Source organism: Monodon monoceros, unplaced genomic scaffold (assembly GCF_005190385.1).
Source record: "Monodon monoceros isolate NGI ecotype Baffin Bay Population unplaced genomic scaffold, NGI_Narwhal_1 Super_Scaffold_9, whole genome shotgun sequence".
In the NCBI taxonomy this organism is placed as follows: domain Eukaryota; kingdom Metazoa; phylum Chordata; class Mammalia; order Artiodactyla; family Monodontidae; genus Monodon; species Monodon monoceros.
In genome coordinates this window covers 7,515,849-7,538,437 of record NW_021703786.1, presented here as the reverse complement: position 1 = coordinate 7,538,437, position 22,589 = coordinate 7,515,849, and the positions used below count along the sequence as shown (strand labels likewise).

The following is a 22,589-nucleotide window of genomic DNA, read 5'->3' as shown; positions in this document are numbered from 1 at the left end:
TTACCTCCACTTACCCTGGTCCTCACCTACCACCATCACTGAGGCTTTGTTTCTGAGTCTCTCAGCAGGTCTTTGCTGCTCACATGCTCATAATATACTTCTCTCACTACATGAAAATCTCTACCAGGGCAGGGATTTCTGTTTTATCCGCTGCCATGTCTCAGATGCCTAGAATAAGCCTCCACACAGTGGGAGCTCAGCATGTTGTTTAAATGAATGAAGTGGAAAGATTCACTTCCTTGACCGCATGAGCCCTTGGTCTCTCTGCCTGGAGAGGGGAGCAGGGACCAGATTGTGCTTGACCTCATGGACCTTGGCAAAGAGTTTGAATTTAACCCTAAGAACACGGGGATGCTGTGAATGTTTTTTTTGAGCAGAATGGTGTCATGGCTGAAATTTACAGGTTAAGCAAACCCCCTCACTCCTGCCATGTGGAGAAGGGGCTGTGACGGGACGAGAGAGAAGCAGGGGAACAGTTAGGGTGTGACTGGAGCAGTTTTCCATGTGGGAACCGGTGGAGGCCAAACAGCTGTCGCCAGTTGAGTGGCTCAGTCTCAGATCTGGTCCATTCTCAATCCCAGTGGCTCCCATGGCCTAGATTAAGTCCCGGCACTTTGCAGGGTGAGAAGCCTTCCAAGGTCGGGCTCCGCCTACAGTGCCATGCTCATCACCTCCCGCTCTGCCTGGCCATGTGAAGACACTTTCAGTCCACGCCATTTCCCAGCGCTCTGCTCCTTGCCTCCGGAGTACCTGACACTCCCTTTTATCCTTTTAAACTCACTTCTGACACAGTCTCCCACCACACCCCGTGAAGCCTATACTGAAGCCCTGTCCCCACCTCACTGAGCATATTTCACTCCCCTGCAGCCGAGTGTCTCTGCCCCCCCAGATGGCGAGCTCCGAGAGGGCAGGGGCCATGAGTTGTTCATCTTTAGCACCCACCTCAAGCCTGCCACACAGTAAGTGCTCAGGAAGCATTTGAAGTGAATGGTTGAGTCTAGCTGAAGGGAAACTTTGAAATGATTCAGAACAGGGTTCACCACTTTGGCTGTGTGTTCAAGGGCAGTAGAAGCTAAGGGATTTGGACATGTTTGTTGTTGATAACAGGCTTTTCAAGAAGGCTGACAGAACCCAAGCTGTTTGCCAGTGATGCGGCGCCATCTGTTGTTGAAATGGGGGTATAACAGTTTCTTTGACTTGAGCTCTCCAGTAGAAATGTGAATCCTAGAGTGAAACGGAGCTTTGGAGATGGCCAGGCCCAACGTTGTCCTTTTATAGAAGAGGAAACTGGGGCCCAGAGAGGTGAAGAGGTGGTCTGAGGTTACCCAGCTGTGGCTAGAATCAGGTGGTAGAGGACGTTTCCTGGCTTATAGGGGCAGGATGGATTGGAGGTTGAAGGTAGAAAAACCAGCCAGGAGGCCACAGGGCAGGGCCTGGTGGTGACCAAGGAACCAAAATAGAAGGGAAAGATGTGAGATGCACCGAGAAGCTGGGGTCCACAGACTGGTCAAGTGAGGGGCTGTGAAGTAAATGGGTAGGAAAGTGTGAGTTCTTTTGGGCTTGTTGACCTCAGAATGGAACTTTGGGCAGAAATGTCCATCAGCAACATTTGACAGCTCATAATGTGAGTTGATTACCCAAGAATACAAAACAGCTTTCAGTTCTACATTTATATTTGGTAGCACTCTATTCAGGCCGGTACAGTTGTTGAATGTCATCGTTAAGGGTAGCACTCCATCTCTTGGTGTAAAAATGATACAGCAGTTTCTCCTATTCTTCAACTCCTTCTCAATGGAATCTTTAGAGCTGGAATTGACCTTGCAAGTGGTATCACATAGCCATAGCCAAATGTAATTTTAATGATGTCAAAGCTGAAGCCCAGAAAAATAACTACCATGGAATGACAGCCAGAAAAGAAACTCCCTTCCTACACCCCACTAGCGTTAACAGAGAAGGAAGAGGGATCAGAAGAGTGGAAGTAAAAGAGAAAGGATATAAATCCTGATTGTAAATAACTTGTCCCTTGCCTTAGGCAGCCTGAGAGGCCCAAGAGGGTCAGTAAGTGTCTCCTTTGGACAGTCAGCCTACAAGGTGAAGAGCCAAGTATGCTAGGTCCTCAGAATATATCTCTGACAATAAAACACGACATTGCTTTTCCTGTGATACTAATATTTGCATGTGTATCCACGCTGTTCACATGACACCTAGGCCACACTTGCCTATTGAGCAATACAACTAAAGAGTCTAAATGTACCATCTTTTTTTTAAAAAAAAGAGAGAAAACAAAACAAAAATACAGTCTTTTATAGCTTCATGGCTTCCTGAACTCATTGCCATCTATCAAAAGTTCTACCGGAAGAAATATTACTTAGGGAAGTTTGTTCAAAGTCTGAGAAGTCCATCCCATCCTCTAAAAGCTTTCCTTTGCCAGCAAAAAGAACTTCTGGTTACTTGCTTTTTAGGAACTTAATTTTTTTTTTTTGGCCACGCTGCACGGCTTGCAGGATCTTAGCTCCCCGCGGGAGACTGAACCTGGGCCCCAGCAGTAACAGCGCCAAGTCCTGACCACTGGACTTACAGGGAATTCCCAAAAACTTAATTCTTAATTATCAACCAGCAGTCACCAAGTCTTTACCAAATGCCTACCATAATGTTCATATTAATTCCTTACTTGCTTAGTGCTTTATGGTTCACCGAGTGTTCCCACACATGTGATCTCATTTGATGCTCATGACAGCTGTGGGCAGAAGTCAGTGCTGATCACCCTGAGGACTCTCTTTGGCCCAGAAGACATTTAGGATACTCTGACTTAGTTCTCAAAGAGCCTGGTTGCGAAGTTGAGTTATTCAAGCCAATCAGTGAACCTTTGAGTGCTAAACTGAGAGGGCTCATTCCCAAGAGGGCAGAGCTCAGAAAAGAAGCAATCACGAAGAGCTGGAAGAGTCTCAGAAGGTTTTGATAAAGCAGGTGGGGCTTGAGGGGGTTCTTGAAAGGGTCTTAGGTTCATTTAATCAAAAGGTAAGCATTGAGGCCCTGGTATAAGTTTAGAGATACGGTGATACAGGAGACAGATAAGTGGCCTACCCTCGTGGAGCTGACTTTGGTGGAAGGGAGACAGATTATAAACAATAAATCAATGAACAAGAAATTCAGATAATAAGTCCTCTGAAGCCAATAAATTGGGACTACTTTACATTAGGTGGTCAGGTAAGTCCTCTCCGAGGAGGTGATTTTTGAGCTAATACTTTTTTTTTTTTTAACATCTTTATTGGAGTATAATTGCTTTACATTGTTGTGTTAGTTTCTGCTGTATAACAAAATGAATCAGTTATATGTATGCATGTATCCCCATATCCCCTCCCTCTTGCGTCTCCCTCCCACCCTCCCTATCCCACCCCTCTAGGGAGGGATGGAGCTGATCTCCAAAGCATGGAGCTGATCTCCCTGTGCTATGCAGCAGCTTCCCACTAGCTGTCTATTTTACATTTGGTAGTGTATATATGTCCATGCCTCTCTCTCACTTCGTCCCAGCTTACCCTTTCCCCTCCCCGTGTCCCCAGGTCCATTCTCTACGTCTGCATCTTTATTCCTGCCCTGCCCCTAGGTTCTTCAGAACCTTTTTTTTTTTTTTTTGAGATTCCACATATATGTGTTATGAGCTAATACTTTAATTACAAGAAGCAGCCAGTCGTGCTAGGATCTGCGGGCAGAGCATGCCACGCAGAAGAAGCCACCGGTGCAAAGACCTGAAGTGGTGATGTACTTGGCATGCTGAAGAAACTGAAAGAGGGCCCCTGTGACTTGAGAGGAGTGAGTGAGCAGGAGAGAGCGGCCAGATGAGCTGGGAGGCAGGGCAGGGCCTGCTCGGGTAGGAACGGTAAAGAGTTGCAGGCGTTGGAATAGCAGGCAGTGTGGGTTAGCTCAGGGTCTAGCTGGTTTCTGGAAGCTCAAGGAGGTTGTCAGTCTTCAGAGGCAAATGTTTTCACACATGTGCGGCGTGGTGATCACAGTGATCCTTTAAGACACGAGCCCTACTTTGTGTTTCCTTCCGTAGCCGGGATGGAGGTGTACACAAGGACCTGACTCGAGTATCCCTCCCCACCCAGCTTTACAACTGGGCCGCCCCAGAGGTGATCTTACAGAAGGCAGCCACAGTGAAGTCAGACGTCTACAGCTTTTCTGTGATCATACAGGAGATTTTAACAGGTAGATCAAAGAGCTCATTGACGGTGACCAAAGTCCCTATTCTTAGGTTGGAATTTTTTTTCCCCCAAGAGTTACTTAGTTTTAGGCAAAAAAAAACTTCTTTAAGGAAACCTCTTTGGGTTTATGGAAGGTATAAGATGATCTCCCAGAAATCTTTCTCTTTTAACCTGTTCTTTAAGACTCAGCAAAGCCCACCTATCAGCCTGTCAGTGGTAATGCATTTAATCCAAGGAGCGTTTTTAAACTGAATATTGCTGTCAATGCTTAGGGAAGGGTCTCTGTGACGTGCCCCTTAAGAACTTTTTTTTAAATTGAAGTCTAGTTGATGTACAATGTTGTGCAATCTCTGCTGTACAGCAAAGTGACTCAGTTACACACATAGAGACATTCTTTTTTTTGTATTCTTTTCCATTATGGTTTCTCATATTGAAAAACCATATTGAATATAGTTCAATATATATATATTTTTAAAGAAGATGTTTGGGGTAGGAGTTTATTAATTAATTTATTTTGCTGTGTTGGGTCTTTGTTTCTGTGCGAGGGCTTTCTCTAGTTATGGCAAGTGGGGGCCACTCTTCGTCGCGGCGCGCGGGCCTCTCACTATCGCGGCCTCTCTTGTTGTGGAGCACAGGCTCCAGACGCGCAGCTTCAGTAGTTGTGGCTCACAGGCCTAGTTGCTCCACGGCAGGCATGTGGGATCTTCCCAGACCAGGGCTCGAACCCGTGTCCCCTGCATTAGCAGGCAGACTCTCAACCACTGCACCACCAGGGAAGCCCTGTAGTTCAATATTGAATATAGTTCCCTGTGCTATACATTAGGACCTTGTTGTCTATCCATTCTAAATGTAATAGTTTGCATCTACCAACTCCAAACTCCTTTCCCCCATCCCTTTTGGCAACCGCAAGTCTGTTCTCTATGTTAAGAACTTATAAACGAGGGGAAAGGACTGGCCTCTGAGAAGTAAACTGTGAAATCAAACACACCCAGAATCCAGTGTATGTATAAGCAGTGTCACTTAAAAGACATAGAAACCCTTCCAAACATATAGAACTCTAAGGTGAAGGCATACATGCCACATTCATTAAGGGGGTGAGAATCAGCCCCCATTTAGCAGTGTTTACAGTCTCAGAGGCAAAAACCACACCTTCCATTACATGAATGTATTGGGCAAGCCTACTTCACACCAGGAAACATTCCCTTGTGGTCCCTAGGTCTGTCAGCAGAGAGTCCATACCTACATGAGTCTGACACTATTTTTTCCTGTCTCTGTGGCAGGGATTTCCCTGTTATTTGGGTCAAGTGGTTTCTCCTTTGTTATTGGGCTTCCGGTAGTTTTTCTACAGAAAGAAATTAATTTTAAAGAGGTTGAGTGACTTGACAAAGGTTAGACAATTTCATGTGATTTCTTAATGTCTCTCCTTCCTATGGCTTTTTCCTTAACAGACAACATACCCTGGGATGACTTAGATGGCTCAGTTATTAAAGAAACCATAGTGTTGGGAAATTATTTAGAAGCTGATGTCAGGCTTCCGAAACCTTACTATGACATTGTTAAGTCAGGCATCCAGGTCAAGCAGAAAGACCGAACTATGAACCTTCAAGATATCCAGTATATTCTGAAAAATGACTTAAAGGTAAGCTGTGAAGTTGTTGGGAGTTTATTTCTGCTTACCTATCTCAGGGGATAGGGAGTTAGAGACCAAGAAGAAGCTAGAGACCAAGTTGTAGGATATTTTGGAAATCTTCATTTCATTACACCCTTTCTGTGTTCCCAAGAAAATTCTAACTGCCTAACTTGGTGAGGGCAGCAGGGAATTGTGGAGGGAGGCTGCGGAGTGTCAGTACATAAAAGGGACACCCTGTAGGCACACAGTGCGACTCAATGAATGACAGCTACTGTTATTACTTTTCTTAAAAATTTATTTTATTATTTTTTTTTGTATTTTTGGCTGCATTGGGTCTTTGTTGCTACACATGGGCTTTCTCTAGTTGTGGCGAGTGGGGGCTACCCTTCGTTGCGGTGAGCAGGCTTCTCATTGTGGTGTCTTGTTGGGGAGCACGGGCTCTAGGGGCACGGGCTTCAGTAGTTGTGGCACATGGGCTCAGTAGTTGTGACTCACAGGCTCTAGAGCGCAGGCTCAGTAGTTGTGGTGCACGAGCTTAGTTGCTCCGCGGCATGTGGGATCTTCCTGGACCAGGGATTGAACCCGTGTCCCCTGCATTGGCAGGCAGATTCTTAATCACTGTGCCACCAGGGAAGTCCCTGTTATTACTTTTTAAATATTGGTAATTAACAGTTAATTCGTTTATCAGGACTACAGTCAGTCTACCCAACTGGGGTAACGGGGGGTTTGTTTGACACCTAGATATGTTTCTAAAACACCGGTGACATTCAGATGATTGCAGATATGTCCTTGCCAGTACTTCCCTTGTTACAGGATTTTATTGGAGCCCAGAGAACTCAGCCAACCAAGAGTCCCAGGGTGCAGAGATATGAACTCCATCCTGATGTCAATGTCTGTTTAGGAGTGACTTCAGAACATCCATTGCAAATAAAAGAGCTGAAGGAAGCAGGTATGGCCTTAACCCACAGGTTTTGACATGAATGTGTTCTGAGAGCTGTAACTAATCAGCTCCTCCAAACTATACTCATAACTTATACTGGGAAGGATGGGTGCCTTAGGGAAAAATCAAGATCCTTAAAATTATTAAGTTAAACTTTTTGGGCTCCATATACACCTTGATTGGATCCAGAACTGTGCAGTAACAACCTGTTTCTTTCTAGTATGATTTAGGAATGTATTTAATTGTTTCACAAATAAAAATGGTGATTTTAAAATTTAAAACTATTATCTGCTCATTATAGAAAATTCTAAACAATACAACGAAGATTACTTAACATTTTAGTTCATCAGAAGTAATTTGTTAACACTTTGGTGTTTCCTTCCAACCTGTTTTCTAAAGCCTTACTGCTTCTTAGTATACCTGGAAACCTTAGAGCTCTGAGCTGGAAAGGACCTTGCAATCACCTGGCTTGATGCCCTCATATTCCAGATGCGAAAACTAAGGTTCAGAGAGGTTGTGGCTTGCTCACAGTTCCAGGTTTATTACGCAGCTGGAACGTAGGCCTTTGGATTCTAGCCAAGTGACTATTCTCTGACTCTTTGGAGAGGCCTGGAAGCCTCCAGAATGGCCCTCCAAGCTCTTATTACTTTGGCTTCTTCGACCCATTCTCTGCGAGCTGTACACCATCAACCAGGGGTGGTGGGTAGTCAGTCCTGGAGTTAATTTTTGAGGTATTATCTCTCTCAGTGCAGTGGATTCTTGGGCAGTGTCTCAGCTTCTTTTATCAGATGCTCACGAAGAGCACAACTTGAACTGATATGAATATTCAAACACCTTTAGTGTAAAGTATGAATTTAGTCCTAAGATTCAGGGGCCTGTAATTTGCTTGTCCTGAAGTTATGCATGTTTTGAACATACTATAACTCAAGCTTAGAACATTTCCTCCCGGGTTTGATCCTTCCCAAATTTTCTTTTTTTTTTTTCTCTTACATATACATATATATATATTTATTTGGTTGCACTGGGTCTTAGATGCAGCAGGTGGGCTCCTTAGTTGTGGCAGGTGGACTCCTTCGTTGCAGCATGCATGTGGGATCTAGTTCCCTGACCAGGGATCAAACCCGGGCCCCCTGCATTGGGAGCACCCAGTCTTAACCACTTCGCCACCAGAGAAGTCCCCCAAATTTTCTATCTCAACCCACGTCAAAATAGTTAGAACTACACTCTCACCCTCTGTGTGTGTATCTGGTAGTCTTCCTAACTGGAAAGGGAGTGGGAAGATGAAGAGCTTTTTTCTGTGTTCTCATGCTGCTGGAGCAACAAGCCAAGGCTGCTGAGCTGCTGCAGTCACTTTAATCAACTGCGTGTTGCTGCTCTTTTCAGCAGGTGGCCAGCTTCATTCACCAAGGGGTCACCCCACTCTCACCGAGAAAGCAGCACCAGAGCCTCTGGGCCCAGACCCAAGTCTGGAGGCCCAGGAGACACAGAACCAAGACGCTGCCTCTCCTGCTTGCTCTGTGGGGGGAGAGGCCAGGAGCCCCAGCCCAGGTCAGGCGAGCCTCTGCAGCTTCGAAATCAACGAAATCTACTCAGGCTGCCTGGACGTGGGAGATGACAAAGAGGAAGAGCCCCCGGGAACTGGTTCATCTGTTGAGGGGGCCAGACAAAACCAGGTAGATGAACTGAAGTCCATGGAAGAAGAGTTGGAAAAGATGGAGAGAGAGGTGTGCTGTTTTTCCCATGAGGACAGCAGCTCTTCAGAAGCTGACACGGAGCTCTCCTTTGAGGACTGGGGCTGGCAGAGTGGTTCACTGAGTTCACCCAGCCTGCCTGAGCCAGCCAGAGGAGCCAAGGGCAACGTGAGCAGCAGGTCCCTGACCGAGCAGTACATCAGTAAGTGTGTGCTGAATCTAAAGATTTCACAGACCTTAATGCACCAGAATGCCAATTTGCTGAGGAGTATTCAACAGAAAATAGATAAGCTTGAGATGACACAGAAGGAGCAGGAGGGCAGGTCTCTGTGGGCTTCCTCAAGAGAGTTTGCAAACGGCTATGACTGGCCTTCAGCCCTGGGCCCCCCAGCTTCAAGCTATATTCCTCCTGCCATGCAGCTGCTAGGGAACCTGCAGCCGGACACTGAGGGCAACTGCCCGACCCTAGCAAAGTTTCCAAGAACAATGAGAGACTTTCAAGGAGGACATTTTGGCAAAAGGTCCAAGAAAAGAAGCAGCTGTGGCTGGACACCTTTCACCCCTTTCCCCCAAGTCCCTGAAGAAAGCACTAGGGATCAGTCGGAGAAGGGCCAACAGGTAAGGCTGAGAAGTGGGGGCAGGGCAGCATAAGCAGGATCTGGAGCCGGGTTCAGCATTGCCCCTAACCTGCGAGCAAGGACTGACGTCAGCACAGCCAACTCACAGTGGGGTCCTCTTGGCTTTGGGAAGTAAGGCCTCTAGGTTGGAATTCCAAGATAGATAACTCTTTTTTTTTTTTTTTTTTTTTTTTGTGGTTCGCGGGCCTCTCACTATTGTAGCCTCTCCCACCGCGGAGCACAGGCTCCGGACGCGCAGGCCCAGCGGCCATGGCTCACGGGCCCAGCCGCTCCGCAGCATGCAGGATCCTCCCAGACCGGGGCACGAACCCGTGTCCCCTGCATCGGCAGGCGGACTCCCAACCACTGCGCCACCAGAGAAGCCCAAGATAGATAACTCTTCACCTCCTGTTCCAAACCCAGCACACAGCCCGTGTCCTTCTCTGTAAATTCAGAGAAGTTTGAACCATGTGAAATTGTTGTTCTATAGGTTAAAATAATCAAGTATTGACACTTTTATATAGTTCAGCTCACCAAATGTGGTATCTTGGGCAGGTATTAATCCCCATTTTAAATTGTTTATTCATTCATTCATTCACTCATTCAACAAACATTTATAGAGCAAGAGGCTATTTATTAGACCCTGGGATATTATGATGAATGAACCACAAGCTCTACTATGAGTATTTCAGGCACCAGTGGGGGACAGAGGGACTCGATAGTCAAAGGAGATGCCTCAGAGGATGTGAGAAACCATGGGTTGAAGAGTGGTTCCTCCATGAGCTTCTTAAGGACAGGTCTTACTCATGCTGTGTCCCCACACCAAGAAGGGGGCCTAGCACGTAGAAGGTACTTGATAAACAGTCATTGAGGGAAGGACTAAACGAATGAATTTGAACAAGTTCACACATGCAGAGCTGGCGGCCTCTTGAATCAGAATTTTAGAGGTGGATCGAGCCCATCCTTTTACGGAGTGTGAAGCTCAAGCTCAGAGACTTAAACTTTCCAAGGTCCACTGGCGTGGCTGAGAGCGGGGTGGAGTAGGAGAGGTCAGCACCATTGGAAGGAAGATCTTATTACTAAAATTATTTAGAGTTTCTGGCTCATGGTAATAAAAAGCAGGCTTTTGGTGAGTTTTATTATTGTTTTAAAATCCTCCACCTGCAGTGCACCCGCTTAGGCCTGCACAGGGCAGACGACTCCCACTTAACCCCCATGCCTTGCTGCGCTACTGCCGAGGCCCACAGCTGGTCAGGGGCAGGTTTCTGACTCCCAGTCTAGTGCTGTTTCACTGTTCCTTGCTGAATTTCAGTGAGGCTTCAGTCCTCACTTAGAACATTTGGAAAAGCCTTGGCATTTGTTTTTATGTAAAGAGGAGGCACAAAGAATTTACTTAGATTCTTAATTTTTCTGTTTCTATTGGAAGTTAGAGTTTGCTAGAAAACCATTAGAAATAACTTTTATTGTATACTGTGTTTTGGTTACCTATTGCTGTCTGACAACAACAACAAAAGCCCAAACTTAGTGACTTAAAATAACAATGTTTTATTATTTCTCATAATTCTGTGGGTCAGGAATAAGACAGGGCTTAACTGAGTGATTCTTCCATTCCATGTGGCACCGGCTGGGATCACCCCCTCGACTGCATTCAGCTGGAGGCTGGGCTGGGCAAGAAGGTCCAAGAAGGCTTCACTTACCTGTCTGGTGCCTTAGGCTCCCCCAGAGGGCCTCTCTCCGTGCTTGGCTTTTCATTCACCCAAGCTTCTCTGCAGCATGGCAGCTGGCTTCCCAAGTGAAAGCTGAAGCGGGCAGGCCTCTTAAAAACTAGGACAGTGTCACTTCTGCTGCTTTTCTGTTGGTCAAAGTCATGAAGCCAGCACAGATTCAAGGGGAGGGAAGTAGATTCCAGCTCCCAAATGTCAGGGAGGGAAGGAGTTGATGACAGTCATTGTTGGAAGCCACCTACTGGTACATGAGACTATGTGGAAAACAATTACACCGTATTTCAATTGTTCTTTAAAAAGTGTACCCTGGTTTTCTAGCATAATCAGGAGTAAGGCATTTTCACCTCAATGATTTTTTCAGACAATTGAAGTTCATTCTTTTAATTTCTCCATTCTCAAATTTTTAATCATACTGAATGAAAACATTACAAACTTCCCATTATTCTAAATACCTATTTTGGATATATTCTAAATATATACTGGCCTTTCCTTGGTGACCATGACATTTTTCTGAGCATCTGTTATTGTGATGTTCCATGATACAATGCTGCCGCCACATAAGAGCCTCTGGAGGTCATATTCCAGAGAGATTATGATCATTTTTATGTATCTTCTCACCTTTAGGCATCTTGCTGCCATCCCCAAATCTCACATTTGTTGCCTGAATAGGTTAGGAAATATAATTAACTAAGTTTGTTAAAATTGGAGTAAGCAGATCCCAAAGTCTTTCTTTTGGATAAAGGGCATAGACTTTCATTTATTTTGCTTCTACTATTTCCGAAGTATTGTGGCCTTTTTTTGTTGTTGTGTTTTATTTTCATAGCATCCCCCTGGTGGATTTAGGTAGATATTATTGTCCCTGTTTTATGGATGAGGAAACTGAAACATAAGGCTCTCTTAGGTTAGTCTGAGCAAAGGTCAGACTAGAACCCAGGGCCTGGGGCTCCTGCCACAAAACCTGCTGCCTTAATTAATATAGGGGAAAGTTTGGGGATTTTTAAAAAATAAATTTATTTATTTATGTATGTATTTATTTATTTTTATTTTTGGCTGCGTTGGGTCTTCGTTGCTGCGCGCGGGCTTTCTCTAGTTGCGACGAGCGGGCTTCTGATTGTGGTGTCTTGTTGCGGAGCACGGGCTCTAGGTGTGCGGGCTTCAGTAGTTGTGGCGCTCGGGCTCAGTGGTTGTGGCACTTGGGCTCCAGAGTGCAGGCTCGGCAGTTGTGGCGCACGGGCTTAGCTGCTCCGCGGCATGTGGGATCCTCCCGGACCAGGGCTCGAACCTGTGTCCCCTGCATTGGTAGGCAGATTCTTAACCACTGAGCCACCAGGGAAGTCCAAGTTTGGGGATTTTTGATGTCTATTTTGTCTGCTCCTTCTCCACTTGTGCCCTGTTCAGCCTGGAGTTCTGGGGGCCAACATTTCTATGTAGAGGCCTCCAGCTAAGAGATGTGTTACTAGATGTGAAACATGCAAAATGAAATTGTCTTGAGAGGTCTGGTTAGTTCTACACACTTAGCGAGAATGGCTTTAAAAATAGAATGTGAAGGGACTTCCCTGGTGGCGCAGTGGTTAAGAATCCGCCTGCCAATGCAGGGGACACATGTTCGAGCCCTGGTCCGGGAAGATCCCACATGCCGCGGAGCAACTAAGCCCGTGCACGCCACAACTACTGAAGCCCGCGCGCCTAGAGCCCATGCTCCACAACAAGAGAAGCCACCACAATGAGAAGCCCGTGCACCGCAACGAAGAGTAGCCCCCACTCACGGCAACTAGAGAAAGCCCGCGCACAGCAACGAAGACCCAACGCAGCCAAAAAAAAAAAAAAAAATATATATATATATATATATATATATATATATATGGAATGTGAGAGTGAAGGGAAGAGGAATTCCTTCATCAAAGCACTGAAGCATGTCTACTGACTTTTAAGCTGCCATCTCTTTGTGGTCCTGGAAAACAGAGCAGAGGTGAACAGTTTCAGCCCACTCACGGAACCAAGGACTGTTTGGAAAGAAACAGGAACCAAAATACCAGCAGGTGGGTTAACATTGTATTGTTCTTTGTGTCACCATGTCTTTAGACTCCCATGTGACCCTGAGGCCACTTAATGATCTTCATATGTCTAGTGACAAAGAGACTGTGAGAGATGAGGCATAGTAACACAGAAACGGATCTTGGCAAGTTCTCTCCGTTGCGTAAGTGAGAATAGTGGTATAATGGAGACTTGCAGGGGACATCAAGTGGCTGGCCGGTTAGCCACACAGAACTCATCAGTTGTCAAAAGTAAAGCATCCTGCCTTTCTGAAACTGCCCAGATTGTGGGTTTTTTTTTTTTTTTGGTTGCACCGCGCAGCATGTGGGATCTTAGTTCCCCAACCAGGTACTGAACTTGCACCCCCTGCATTGGAAGCACAGATTCTTAACCACTGGACCACCAGGGAAGTCCCCAGATTGTTTTTCTTATAAAAAGAATTGCCAAGTATTCCATGCACCAGTGCTACAGAAACCAAACTATGTGAAAACCAGTGTTGTTCAAAATAAGCATCACTGACTCTGGGGGACAGAAGGAGGGGGTTGAACAGTATCATTGTTACCTTGCGGCCTCTGATTTTTAGCCAGATCAACAAAATGAATTGGTTTCAGCACAAATCACCAGAAGGAGAGTGTATGCGTATGCTGGGTTTTTAAGAACTTAGGTAAAACAAATTTTATTTTGCATAAGAGGAATTATTATTATTTTTTAAATGATTTATTTATTTATTTATTTTGGCTGCATCAGGTCTTAGTTGCGGCATGCGGACTCTTAGTTGCATAATGCAGACACGTAGTTGTGGCATGAGAACTCTTGGTTGTGGCATGTGGACTCTTAGCTGTGGCATGCATGCAGGATCTAGTTCCTGATCAGGGATCGAACCCAGGCCCCCTGCATTGGAAGCACGGAGTCTTACCCACCGGACCACCAGGGAAGTCCCTGCATAGGAGGAATTATTAATGGAGCGATAAATGTTTTTCAAGATAGAGTATTATATCAATTTAGCTTTCCTTTTCTGTGGTTAAATGGCAACATTAATCCACAGCTTGAAGTCAGTCCTCCAGGAAAGAAAATTTTGTTCCTACCCCCAGTGGTGACTAAAACTAATGACAAATTTGCTGTTCCATTCATTTTGGTTAAATATGTACATTAAGGGAGAATCAAGGAAAATGCCCAGACATTTTAGATTAGTGTATTTTACCTTTACAAAGGAAATTAACTGAAGAACCACCTAACTGGCATCAGAGAGTTTAGCAGTCACATCATTGACAGAGGCATATAGGGTGATAGTATAGCCACTGGATGACAAAGCAAAAGCTGTAGTTGTGGCTTCGCCTGCCCAGCTCCACCCTCTTCCCCCAGGAGAACAAAAAACTGACTAAAGAAAAGTTTAACACTTTGCTACCAATCCACCTACTCCTTCTGTATGCTTAAAAAAATTGTAATTATATACATGTAGGCAATTTTGTATCCTCGGTTTTTGCTTTATATTAGAACATGGTTATCCCTTGTTATTAAAAACATCCTGTAAACTTACTTTGAAATTGTTGAATTTCCCCCATTGTTGAATTTTAGGTTGTTTTATTCTTTTTTTTTTGTTTTCCTGTTATGAATAGGGCTACAGTGACTTGTCAGTAAATTTTTTTTTTTGCATTTTGGGTTATGTCCTTGATAGATTCCCAGAAGCAGAGTTACAAGCTCAGAGGGTTTGAACATTTTAAAGATTCTTGATAGCTATTGCCAAATTGCTCTTCAAAGAAACTGATTAGATGTTACCTTTCCAATTCAACAGTCTCTGCGCTCTGATCCAGTGGGAGAGTGGGGTATTCTGGATAAAAGGGAATTCACATATATGCCATAGATCACACATTTTCAAAGAGTTAGTTTAATAGGTGATAACGTATATATTATCATGGAATATTTAGAGGAAAAAGAAACTCCCTTGTTTTGCAGACGAGGAAACCTTGGCCCAGAGAGATTGAAGTTTGCCAAAGTCAGACAGCTAGCCAGTGGCAGGACATGGTCTCGAACTCAGTGAAACTAGGCTGAAGATCTCTGAATGTTCTTCAGAGCCCCTGGTGCCTCAAGACCATCTTTACAAATGTTAGCTATTGTGCTATCACTGATATGCAGGTGTGCATATTACCAGAGGATTCTGATCAAAGGGCAGGAACAGCTACTGAACCTTCACCTATGTTCTGTGGCATTGTGGCAGGGCTGTGCTACAGCCCAAGTAACCAGGATTCTGTCTGGTGCAGCTGTGTTTCAGTTGTGGGTCTTCTACCTCGAGATCTTCTAACCCACTCCTTTTATTTCTTAGCCAGGGAAGGCCTAGAGAGTCCAGTGCCCGAACCAGAACGACACAGCTCAGTGGTGCACTCCTCACTGTGCCAGGCCACCCACAGGGACCGCTCAGGTCATCCACCCCTGGCCGAGGCTCTTCCAGGTAGAGCCTTGTGGGCTGAACGTTGGGAAGTCTAGTGCTCCCTGGTGGTGGGTTGGAGACGGTGCAATCTCAGGAACGGCTCAGAGTAATAGGGGACAGTCCTCTGGGTGGGCTGATGGGCTTGGGGTTGTGCCAGGACCTTGAGCAAACTGATGTGTTTGTGTCCACTCACTCCCTTCCTCCAAATCTATGCAATTCAGGATCAGTATGGAATCTGTGTCTTCTAAAATCTATAACACAAAGTCAAGAAATAATGAAGATGCTGGAGAGATACACTTAAAATGGAAAAGTGAGTATAAAGTCATGGATTCTGTTGAACTAAATGAAATTTAAAGTATCTTTCTAACCTTGTTGTCATCTGTAAGTACACAGCCTGTATTGCATTGTTCTCCCATATTCTTTTCTTTTTAGATCGTTCCATTTTAAAAGCAAGACCTTTCTGATTACACACTGCAGAAGAGAAGTGCTTTATTCATTTCTATACTATATAGGAAATTCTTCTATTTTACATGTGTATACATATATATATATGTATGTATGCTATATAACACATGCAGTAAAAATACACAATATAGATGTTTAATATATAACATTATTAAGGTAGAGAGCTTGCAGTGTCACTTTCACATATTTTGTGGGCATTATCCTTTTGTATCAGTCTAATCTTGTAAGCTTAACAGGATACAGCATCTACGTTTTTTGATACTAATGCTAAGTGACATTGCAAAAGTAGAGAAAATGGGAGTGAAAACACACATGAACACATACATGCGTACTCCCCAAATATGAGCTCAGCGTGGTCTAGAAAGGCTAGACAGACTCAATGGAATTCCTTCCATTAGTCTCTACAGACTAGGGGCTTCAGATGTCATTTTCTTATAAAATCTTCACAGCAAAAAGGTCCGTCTACAAGTTTCCTGTTACTTTTTACTCTAATTCAGCAGAAAGCACGGTAACTAACTGAAATTCTGCCTTTCCCTTACTCTATCATCAATTCTCTCCTCTCCTCTGCTTCAGGCCAAGCTGAGGATGATGTAATTCCAAAAACACAATCATTGTGACAATATGAGCTATAGAATATGACATAACTCTTTAAGAATCTAAAGCTTTTGTTTCCAGCATTCACAGTGATCTTTTAAACGCTGCTTTCTCTTACATCCAGCGGAGGTGAAAGAAATGGCAGAGAAAGCAGCTACTGGGCAGCTGGCAGTACCTCCTTGGCATCCTCAGAGTAGTGTGACTTTAGAAAATGAGGCTGAAAACAGGCCTGATCCCCTGCTGCAGCCCCCCATTAGGGTCCCTGAGCACGTGGATTGGCAGCAAGCTGTAGAGCATCCCAAGAAAAATGATGAGCCAGGAGGAAATGGCAAGTGTGACAAAACAGACAGCAGTGACCGCAACAGTTACCAACATGGCAGACAGCCAGGGCCTCGAAGTTTCACCGGTAAGTTCAGTTGGACGAGTCAGGGTAGGTGAGCTCTATCAAGTTGTCAGCTCTCAAAAATAAGTAAACCTCCTAGGATATTTCCTTTGGTCTTCTTTCCTACCTGTCTGGGAATCCTGAATTCCAGGGGAAAGCAGCATACCCTTCTAATCCCACTGTCCTTCAGACAGGTAAAGAAGTCCAGAGATTCATGAGTTTTTCTATTACCGGAGCAGATTCCTTTGTCCAAAGGAAGTAAAATAATCTCCATGCACTGACCCTGGATCTGGGTCTAACCTCACAAAGAATCGAACCTTTTACCTGAGGGCATTGGTGGAAGGCCACTCCCTACTGCCCCCTTCTTTGCGTTGCATTTTAAGACAGAAAAATTCCAGTGGCTCTCAGAGAGTTTACGCCTGAGGAACTTAGAGACAAACGACATTTACTGTCATCACTTTTAGAGATTTGTAGGTGAAAACTGAAGAGTGTGTATTTCTACCTGGTAATTTGCAATCAGGGCATGGGATATCGTTTCACAGTTGTTTGCAAATCAAAGGAAGGTACATCTAAAATTATTATTTATCTTAGGTAGAAAATCTATTGGTTTGGATTTTTTTGGTATTTAAAATCTGTTCCTTGTCAAGCATCGCTCTTGAATGGGTAGGCAAAAGGGTGGCTGATCCAGGGCCACGTGCTGGGGCCAGACTAGCCTAACAGTCTCCACTTCGATTTGACATATGAAACATGGCCACCCTTGGCCACCCTTGGCAGAATATGACAGGTACAGATGTACAGAATATGCCTACATCTCTTCTCTCATGCCACCCTTTGCCCCTTCCATGCCATTTGAATATCACCAAATGACAATGTGTTATAATTATTAGGTACCAGGCACCTGCCCCCCAGAAAAAATGAGCAGCCAGAGCATGGCGAAGTCTTTCAAGAAAATCCGGATGCACCTGTGGTTGTTGAGAAGTCTTACAGCGTAAGTCATACTGCCTGGAGAGCCACCTTGAACCCAAAGACCTACTAGAACTGAGTTGTTATGTATTATGACATTGAAATAATATCTATCGTAGTTCTTTTTTGTTGGAGCATGTGCCCTCATGTCTCTGACATGAAAGAAGAAGTCTTTCCTCCCTGCCTGATACTTTTTTTTTTTTTTTTTTGCGGTACGCGAGCCTCTCACTGTTGTGGCCTCTCCCGTTGTGGAGCACAGGCTCTGGACGCGCAGGCTCAGCGGCCATGGCTCACGGGCCCAGCCGCTCCGTGGCATGTGGGATCTTCCCGGACCGGGGCATGAACCCGTGTCCCCTGCATCGGCAGGCGGACTCTCAACCACTGCGCCACGAGGGAAGCCCTGCCTGATACTTTTTGAGTTAGTTCAACTCAAAGCATTGTGTATATCGGAGCTTGGGGAAAACACAGACAAGTGTTATATTCAGCTCTGACCCTTGAGCTTTCTGTCAAGTTGGCTAGACAAGACCAACTCTTTTTTTTCTTAATTAATTAATTTTTGGCTGTGCTGGGTCGTTGCTGCACGCAGGCTTTCTCTAGTTGTGGCGAGAGTGGGGGCTACTCTTCGTTTCGGTGTGTGGGCTTCTCAGTGCGGTGACTTCTCTTGTTGTGGAGCATGGGCCCTAGGCACGAGGGCTTCAGTAGTTGTGGCTCGCGGGCTCTAGAGCACAGGCTCAGTAGTTGTGGCGCACGGGCTTAGTTGCTCCACGGCATGTGGGATCTTACTGGACCAGGGATCGAACCCACGTCCCCTGCATTGGCAGGCAGATTCTTAACCACTGCGCCGCCAGGGAAGTCCCAAGACTAACTCTTAAAGCGCGGTCAGTTACCAAAGCTCGTGACTCAGGTCAGATTGAAGTAGGAAAAGCAAGGCCAGGGTTGCGATGGGAGTACCTTCACCTGGAATGTCACCTAAGACCCAAATTCAGCTTTCAACTCAGTGGAAGGAATGTGTTCATGCCTGAAACCTCTGCCTCAGCAAGATCTCTGGGATACAGTCATATCCTAGCATTTGCATTGGGGTTACAGCCTTGCTTCAGGGATTTAATGCATTCTTCAGGCATGCAGTTGGGCCATAGTCCAGCCAGAGCAAGGAACCAGAATTTTTGTAATCACCATTGACGTGGGCCCAGGATCATTTAAAGAATATAAACGGCAGCTGAGAATGAAACAATGTAAAAAGCCAGGTGTGATAACATTTGAGGTCTTTTGAAGAACATACTATTGTAGTAATCATAGCACACAAACCGCTCACAGGACAATTTATTCTTTCTCTCATGTGAGGGCTGGAAGGATGTGCCACATTCAGCATACTGGCTTGGCTGGAGAAGCATCTCTGTCAGGGAAGTGGGGAAGGTATGGGAGGCCAAGCTTGTCTGAGAAATCTCAGTTTGACAGGAGGGGCTGAGGAAAGCAGCTGCTAAGTGCACAGAGGAGGAAGTGTGGCAAAAGCAGTGTCCGAGGAAATAAACCACAAAACCTCTGCAAAAGGACGACTGAAGGTGAGGAAGGGAGCCACTTGTCTGGCCATGTGGTGATCAGGGCCTGAATGTAGAAAAAGAGCAAAAAAGGAAGGGGTAGAGTGGAGATGCTGAAGAAATAACTTACTTTATTTTATTTTTATTGTTGAGATTGCATTGCTATTTTTAAAATCATGCTTCTTTTTTAATTTATAAATTTATTTATTTTATTTATTTATTTTTGGCTGTGTTGGGTCTTTGTTGCTGCATGCGGGCTTTTTCTAGTTGCGGAGAGTGGGGGCTACTCTTCGTTGCGGTGCGCAGGCTTCTTATTGCGGTGGCTTCTCTTGTTGTGGAGCACGGGCTCCAGGCATGCAGGCTCAGTAGTTGTGGCTCACGGGCTCTAGAGTGCAGGCTCAGTAGTTGTGGCACACGGGCTTAGTTGCTCCGCGGCATGTGGGATCTTCCTGGACCAGGGCTCGAACCTGTGTCCCCTGCATTGGCAGGCGGATTCTTAACCACTGCACCACCAGGGAAGCCCCAAAATCATGCTTCTTCACTTGCCTTTAAACGGGAATACCTGAGGGAGTCCCAGTTCTGAGCAGCCTCAGCCTGGAGGACAATGCCAACACATGGACTGTATCTAGGCTCTTGAGGATCAGGGTGTTTAAATTCAGTCCCCAGCTTGAGTTGTCTAGGGACTTTTTTCTTCCTGTGAATTTTAGAGCAAAAAGGTCACCCAGCCTCCCCCCACTTCCACTGTGCAGGTAAGGATGTTGAGATTCAGGACTGTCATTTGTCACATTTGCTCCAGGGGGTTCACAGCTCACAGTGGGGAAGGAGGGCCAGAGGTGCAAGTAGGCAGGAAGGTCTCAGAGAGTGTCACCCCGACCACAGAGTAATTTTTGATACCCCATCATTAACACTGCATCCAGCTATAAAGGGATTTGTTTACAATAAACACCAACTTAAAAGTGATTTCCTACCTTATTAATAGGATCAGTCCATGCAACCAACTTGTTCACCAGAGTCTTCTGAAGGCATAACAGATGAAGTTTTAACTCCAGACCATGAATATTTTTACACCTCAACTGCTCAAGAAAACTTGGCTCTAGAGGTAAAAAAAAATTTTTTAATAAATTTATTTGTTTTTTATTTTTGGCTGCATTGGGTCTTCGTTGCTGTGTGTGGGCTTTCTCTAGTTGAGGTGAGCAGGGGCTACTCTTCATTGTGGTGCACGGGCTTCTCATTGCAGTGGCTTCTCTTGTTGTGGAGCACGGGCTCTAGACGCACGGGCTTCAGTAGTTGTGGCTTGCGGGCTCTTGAGCGCAGGCTCAGTAGTTGTGGTGCACGGGCTTAGCTGCTCCACGGCATGTGGGATCTTCCCGGACCAGGGCTCGAACTTGTGTCCCTTGCATTGGCAGGCATATTCTCAACCACTGTACCACCAGGGAAGCCCCTAGAGGTAAAAATTTACAGTTCAGGATAAAGTACATCTTCAGCTTTTCTGTTGCCTTATTCCCTTAAAATTATTTTTATTAAGAAAATAGCTTACACATAAAAGTATATAATGTCAATTTATCAGTGTTTTTGTGTGTTTGAAAAAACATGTGAAAAATAAGATTTTTGATAATGAAGGTCATAAGCAATTTCTCCCAAAATTGTGGCTCCTGCATTTGTACAGCACTTTGTACTTCTTTTTTCAAAACACTTTCCTTCATGTTACCCAATTCACACATCCTTCCTGAAGGGAAGAGAAGGCAGCCTGCTGTTATTCCTCTGTGTGAAGAACTGGCGAACGCAGATGTAGGGAATTAGCCCTGGCCTGGCCAGATTTAGTGGTGAGACAGCCAGGAATAGAGTCACAGTGTCAGCAGTGAATGTTAGGCTGTCCAGTACACAGGGCTTTCCCTGGGATCTGCCTAGCTTTTGCGAGAACCTGTTTGTACAGAGTATTTTCATTTATAAAATGAAACTTATTGGATTCTCTTATTTACTTATGTTATTTTTACCTCACCTGTCCCCTAACCTGCCACTTTTTGAGGTTCTTTTACCAATATGGAAGGTACGGTAGAGGAAAGAGAGGATTGTACATGTCAGTCACAACATTTGACTGACAAGAAGAATTCAGTGATGCATCAAAAAGCGTAGTTTCCACTTGTTGGCACTTCTGAAAACTCAATTAGAGCAATTTTCCATTATTAATCCTTTAAACATTCTTGGTTTTACGGTGGACTGGGACATTAAGAAAATCTTTAATAGAAATGTATAAAGTATATATACATACATATGTATATACATGTAACATACATATGTATATACATGTAACATGTAGATGTATATAAAAAGTATAACGGAGAAGACTACACACATCTTTAGTGTATAGCTCATGAAATTTTACATGCTGAACACACTCATGTAGCCAGCACCCAAATCAAGAAATAGACCATTCTTGATCCCCCAAAAGACCTCCTTGTGTTTCCTTCCACTCCCTGCCTCCCCTCAAAGGAACCAGTGTTCTGACTTCTCACCCCATAGAGTAGCTTTGCAGCCTGGGCCGTTTTTCCTACCTTCCTTGGCTTTTCTGATAAAGCTCTCAGGAATCAAAACATCTTTGTTGGAAGGTTGTGGTGAGGAGGGGATGATGAAGGGAAAAGTCACCCGATTCCACCTCAAAATGGGAGGTGGGGGAGGGCTTGTTGTTGAGGAAGAACACATAGTACAAATAAGTTCTTAATGTCTGTGATGAAGGTTTGTTCTTTTTCTATAGAAGATGTAGGAACCTTATGAAGATTTTCAAGGTTTAAGAACATCAAGAAATTCTCTCTCCACCTTCTGATCATATGTCTGCCTCCAGTGACCCTCCTTTCTTTGCTCTTTCATTCTTTTGCAGACCTCAAGTCCCATTGAAGAAGACTTTGAAGGAATACAACATGCTTGTGCCCGACCTCAAGCCTCTGGTAATAAGCCCTCAGGGCAGATTCCTTTGAGAGTCCCTCATCTTTACTTTCTGTCAGATCACACATGTTTAGAGCTGGAAAGGTCCTTAGAAATAACCTTCCAGGCCTTTCATTTTACAGATGAGAAAACTTAGGCTCAGTGATTTCCCCTGCCCCTCACTAGTCTCATGACGTCCATACATCATGTTATTTATACCTCCCCTTGCATTCTTATAGCATAAGTTATAGCAGTTGCTTCTTCTTCTATTTTCCCCCTGTAGTCTCTTTCCCTAGATTTCAGGCTCTTTTGTGGCACATAGCAGGTGTTCAGTTATCTTTGCTGAGCTGACCTGAGGGATTGACCTAGGCCACACAGCTAGTTATTGACACAGTGACAACCAGAACTAGGTTTCCATGTCCTTCTCTTCCCCAAAAGGCAGAGTTCCACCATCATTTTCCTTTGGTT

The 22,589-nt window shown here is 44.9% G+C and overlaps 1 protein-coding gene across 2 annotated transcripts in view; it reads left to right on the top strand.

The window, feature by feature from the left end:
* The first annotated feature begins 4,058 nt into the window (after nt 1-4,058).
* The window catches only part of TEX14 (testis expressed 14, intercellular bridge forming factor), a 40,118-nt gene continuing 21,587 nt past the window's right edge, over nt 4,059-22,589 (top strand). Inside the window, exons 1-11 of one of the 2 annotated variants that reach the window (XM_029212989.1) lie at nt 4,059-4,206; nt 5,651-5,841; nt 6,646-6,781; nt 8,159-9,081; nt 12,737-12,843; nt 15,159-15,284; nt 15,485-15,573; nt 16,447-16,728; nt 17,592-17,692; nt 20,182-20,301; nt 22,078-22,144. In XM_029212989.1, coding sequence (XP_029068822.1) covers nt 5,797-5,841; nt 6,646-6,781; nt 8,159-9,081; nt 12,737-12,843; nt 15,159-15,284; nt 15,485-15,573; nt 16,447-16,728; nt 17,592-17,692; nt 20,182-20,301; nt 22,078-22,144 — 1,996 coding nt within the window. In that variant the 5' untranslated portion in view covers nt 4,059-4,206; nt 5,651-5,796. Of the gene's footprint in view, nt 4,207-5,650; nt 5,842-6,488; nt 6,782-8,155; nt 9,082-12,736; nt 12,844-15,158; nt 15,285-15,484; nt 15,574-16,446; nt 16,729-17,591; nt 17,693-20,181; nt 20,302-22,077; nt 22,145-22,589 lie in introns of those variants that run through there. The other variant, XM_029212988.1, reaches the window with a different exon arrangement.